This window comes from Sceloporus undulatus, unplaced genomic scaffold (assembly GCF_019175285.1).
Source record: "Sceloporus undulatus isolate JIND9_A2432 ecotype Alabama unplaced genomic scaffold, SceUnd_v1.1 scaffold_3208, whole genome shotgun sequence".
NCBI classification, from domain to species: domain Eukaryota; kingdom Metazoa; phylum Chordata; class Lepidosauria; order Squamata; family Phrynosomatidae; genus Sceloporus; species Sceloporus undulatus.
In genome coordinates, this window is record NW_024806128.1 from 1 (window position 1) to 4,167 (window position 4,167).

The window sequence follows — 4,167 nt, forward strand, 5'->3', positions numbered from 1 at the left end:
GATTATCATTTTCTTATTCTTTCTCTTTTTCTTCTTTTTTCTCTGCATCAAGGTGAAGCCTCTTATCTGGATAGAGTCCGTCATTGAGAAGTTCTCTCACAGTCGAGTGGAGATCATGGTTAAGGTGAATTGCTTTGAGAGGTACCTCTATCCCTAGTGAGAGCATCCACAACCAAGCAAAGCAAAATGAAATGAAGCAAACAGCCCCTAACAGAATGGGCACATCATTCTTGGCTATTTGTTTCTAAAGAGGTTTTTGTACTGAAAGATTGCTCCAAATCAGGGATGGAAAAACTGCAAACAGGAGGCCACAGGAGTCCTCCAGGGTTTTTGTGAACCCCTAAAACCCCCTGATAGACACCCCTATCTCCGCCCAAAATTTGGGGAGCAAAATTGCCCCAAATAGATTTTAAAAACTCCTGGAAGACTTCAGAAATGGAACCCATCCTAAAAAGCAAACAAAGGCATGTTACAGACTGCCAAAATAAAGCTGCTTCGGGTCTCTTTGGAGGTATGCTATTTAAATGATGCATGCATCCTAAGAATCCAGAAGCTGCACCAAAGCTGCACTCCAGTGCTTAGGAATGGAGCGTGGCTTTGGCGCGACCTCCGGACTCTTAGGACCCAGGCATCATTTAAATAGCATACCTCCAAAGAGACCCGAAGCAGCTTTATTTTGGCAGTCTTTAACAGGCCAAAATATCTGAAAGATTTCACTTTCTGCCACTTCAAGGAGTTCCATCAGTGAGAGGGCTGTGGGGATGTAGAGGTGAAAATAGAGCCCTGTATCCTCCACAAATGCAAAACCTCTGATGTAGTGCCTGAGTTGTGGAAAAAACCCTCCTCTTAAAGGTCCAGTTGGTGCTATCACTTGTGTTGTCTTGACACCAAGTTAAAACATGGCTTTCTACTAAAGCTTTTGAGCCCTGCTTAATTTTATCCAAATCTGCATGTGTGCATAGTTTTCAGTTGTTATTAACTGTTTTAACTTATTCTTTAATAGAACTTTACATAATGTTTGCTGTTTTAAATGGCTTAAACTAATTTTATTATATGCCAATGTGAGATCCTATGATAATAGGCTGCATATAAATACTCAGATCAACTCATTCATCTGCAGTAGCCTGGAGAGAAGAAGGGTCTCTCCAGCAAATAATAAGAGGAAGAGTTAAAGTCCTGAGATCTGGGCACCTTCAACTTAAAGGTTAAAAGTCTTGTGACTGTTTTAGCCTGCCATCTTTTGCAGCAGAGGACAGCAAAGAAATATGAATCTGTCCTCTCTTTCTCTAATGGTGCCTTCTTCTTAAAAAGGCAAAGGGACAGTTCAAGAAGCAGTCAGTGGCTAATGGAGTGCAGATCTGTATTCCTGTCCCAAGTGACGCTGACTCACCCAAGTTCAAGACCAGCATCGGCAATGCAAAATACCTGCCTGAAAAGGACGTTGTCATCTGGAGCATCAAATCTTTCCCGGTGAGAAGAATACCTTCCCCTTCTCTCCCCCCATCGGCTCCCTTCTCTCGTCCTTTTAGCTCAGTTGCACATTCTAGATAATGGAAATTTTGCCAAGGACTGCAGTAAAATAGTATATTTTCCAAACTCTGGTTTCCCTGCAGAAGAACCTGCCATCTGTCTCCATGTTATCTTTTCCTGTCAACAATGACAGACCAAGTACTGGCACTGGCCTCCCTAACTAATACCCCATCCTTTTTGGCATGTGGCTCTGCAGGGTGGCAAGGAGTACTTGATGCGAGCCCACTTTGGGCTGCCCAGTGTTGAGAATGAGGAGCTGGAGGGCCGGCCTCCCATCTCGGTCCAGTTTGAGATCCCCTACTTCACAGTCTCTGGGATTCAGGTGAGCTGTATTAAATTACTGGAGCAGAACTGAGAATGGTGAAACTATGCTTGTCCAAGGAAAATGTGTGTTGCACATGCTAGGGACTGGGTCTTCTGCATGCACAGCACAGTGCTCTGCAGCTGAAATATGACCATTTTCTTTCTTAGTGGCCATGATACACACACATATATATCTTTGACCAACTTTTGATATAAGGTTGTGATGAGCCCCCACTCTTTCTAATGCAACAGCCATAATTCTTTTTGGAAGGGGGTGGAGTTTGGGGTCTATAGCTTCTTGTTGCCGGATTGCCCTTCAGTGGGGATAACTGGTGATAGGTGGCTTTGGGAATTGATGAATACTCTCCCTTTTCTTCCTTCCTTTTCCAACTCAGGTCCGGTACATGAAGATAATTGAAAAGAGCGGGTACCAAGCTCTGCCGTGGGTCCGTTACATCACCCAGAGCGGGGGTAGGTTAGCAGACCTGTGAAGAACTGGAACTGGATGTATAAACAGACAAGTCAGTTGGCAATAATCAGCCCAATGGGTTCTAGGAGTTGTAGTCGCAATTTCTAGCCTCTGTTCTTCTCTGGATGGTTTATGAGTGCAGCTTACTTTCTGGAACCTGTTCTGGTTTCCCTTGGCTGTGACTAGAAGGGAGTCAGGACCACTCACAAGTACCCCCCTTTCCCCAAAGTCCACTTCATTTTAGATTCCCATCACACACACATAGGGATATACACACATACATCCTCTACAGTTCACCCCGCAAACAAAAAAGAAAGTCAAGTCAGCATAACTTGCTGCTTTTGTGTTGTGGTTCCTGCAAAGCCCAGTTCAGGAAGGGGGGGAGTTTTAAAAATTGTAGCAAGCATATGGTCAGAGCCCCTGAGAAACTGGTGACTTGGGGCTGTTACCCTCCTATAATTGCTGGTAGCTTGCAGGGGTGATCACCTTGCTGGAATTCTTGCTTGTGGACAGCAGTGCAAATTTGGTGGACAATACGAATTCCTCCTTGTAGACAACAGTGCAAACAGTGCATTCCTTCTACCCACCTTTACTGGGCTGTATGCCAGGCTATAACAGTTGCTTTTTCTTTTCTCATCACCCAGAGCCACTGTAATGCCCACCATGTTGTTTCTGTAATGTTATTGAAAACACTGCAATCACGATCGCTCAAATGCAATGCAAAACCAACCTCATGTGGTAATCTCCTAAATCTCCAAAGCCATCTTTCTCCCTTCATGTTTGCTCCTGCCTCCTTGGATTATTGAGCCTGTATTGTGTTTGCTTCCAAAAGAGGCAGAACTGTTTACAGCAGGCTTTGGTCTTCCAGATGTTTTGGGCTACAACTTCCATAATCCTTTACCCCTTTGAATATGACGGATGAGGCTCATAAAAGTTCATGTTTAAAGCAAGAGGCTTTCAGGCCAAAAGTTATCCTGGGTTTAATATATTATTTATCTTCTTTCTTTTTTTCCAGATTACCAGCTCCGGACACATTAGTCTTGTGACCCTGCAGAGTCAGAATCCTGCCTTATCAAGACTGAAGGGATCTGGGTGCTTAGGGAATCATGTTAGGGATGCTTTTAGGGATGCTTTTAATCTCGACTCTTTCTGAAGCTCTGTGTGTCTATGTCTGTGTATATTTGTGTGTATGCATCCTTATTTTAGAATGCCACCCTGTTGACATTCAACCCAACTTGATCTGGACTACTCAGACCAATGACTGAAGTTGTGGCCCATACTTGTTGCCTGAGGTGACGTTTGTACTGCTCCCAGTCCTGAACGTTGATGAAGTTGTCACTGGTGAAATGTCAGTACGCTTGCATCTTGCAAGAGCTCCTCAACAAGGCAGCCTTCCAGACTCCACTCAAAACGTCTCTCCTCTTGAGGGATTCCATAGAGTGAGGGTCGGATGGCTCCATGTGGAGCATGCTGGAAGAGAGGCACCACTTATAATTGTATGGGTACTGGAACTACAGGCTAGGTTGGGCACAGCTTGGGCACAAGGTTTCTGGGTAGTTTAGATCAAGCCCTCATTCCCCCCCCTCCGTTCCTGATTTGTAAAGTGAGAACAGCAGCTGACTACCTCTTGTTATAAAGATGACTCACAAAGGTTACTACTTCCCTGTGCCTTTGGACCACAATGAACTATATATATATATAAGAGAAATAAATTAACCTTTTTCAATGAGAGTTGAGTGGTGTGGGTTATTGGTCTCAACTCTCCCCTTTGCTGTTCCACTCCAAGCTCATAGAATCATACAATTGGAAGAGACCCCAAGGACCACCCTCTTTTGCCATGCAGGAATACACAATCAAAGCATCCC

General features: G+C 44.3%; 1 protein-coding gene across 1 annotated transcript; it reads left to right on the plus strand.

The window, feature by feature from the left end:
- Positions 1–48: 48 nt before the first annotated feature.
- On the plus strand, positions 49–3,875 carry LOC121918031 (AP-1 complex subunit mu-2-like). Its single transcript, XM_042444145.1, has 5 exons — positions 49–124; positions 1,312–1,470; positions 1,727–1,852; positions 2,229–2,304; positions 3,318–3,875. Exons 1-5 carry the CDS (start codon positions 116–118, stop codon positions 3,338–3,340), a joined length of 393 nt encoding a protein of 130 aa, XP_042300079.1. The 5' UTR covers positions 49–115; the 3' UTR covers positions 3,341–3,875.
- Positions 3,876–4,167: the final 292 nt, after the last annotated feature.

What these genes read in the sequence shown, in the direction of transcription:
- LOC121918031 (XM_042444145.1), top strand. An exon ending in TCACAGTCTCTGGGATTCAG is followed by an intron (nt 1,853 to 2,228) that starts GTGAGCTGTATT and finishes TTTCCAACTCAG; the next exon opens with GTCCGGTACATGAAGATAAT. An exon ending in TTACATCACCCAGAGCGGGG is followed by an intron (nt 2,305 to 3,317) that starts GTAGGTTAGCAG and finishes CTTTTTTTCCAG; the next exon opens with ATTACCAGCTCCGGACACAT.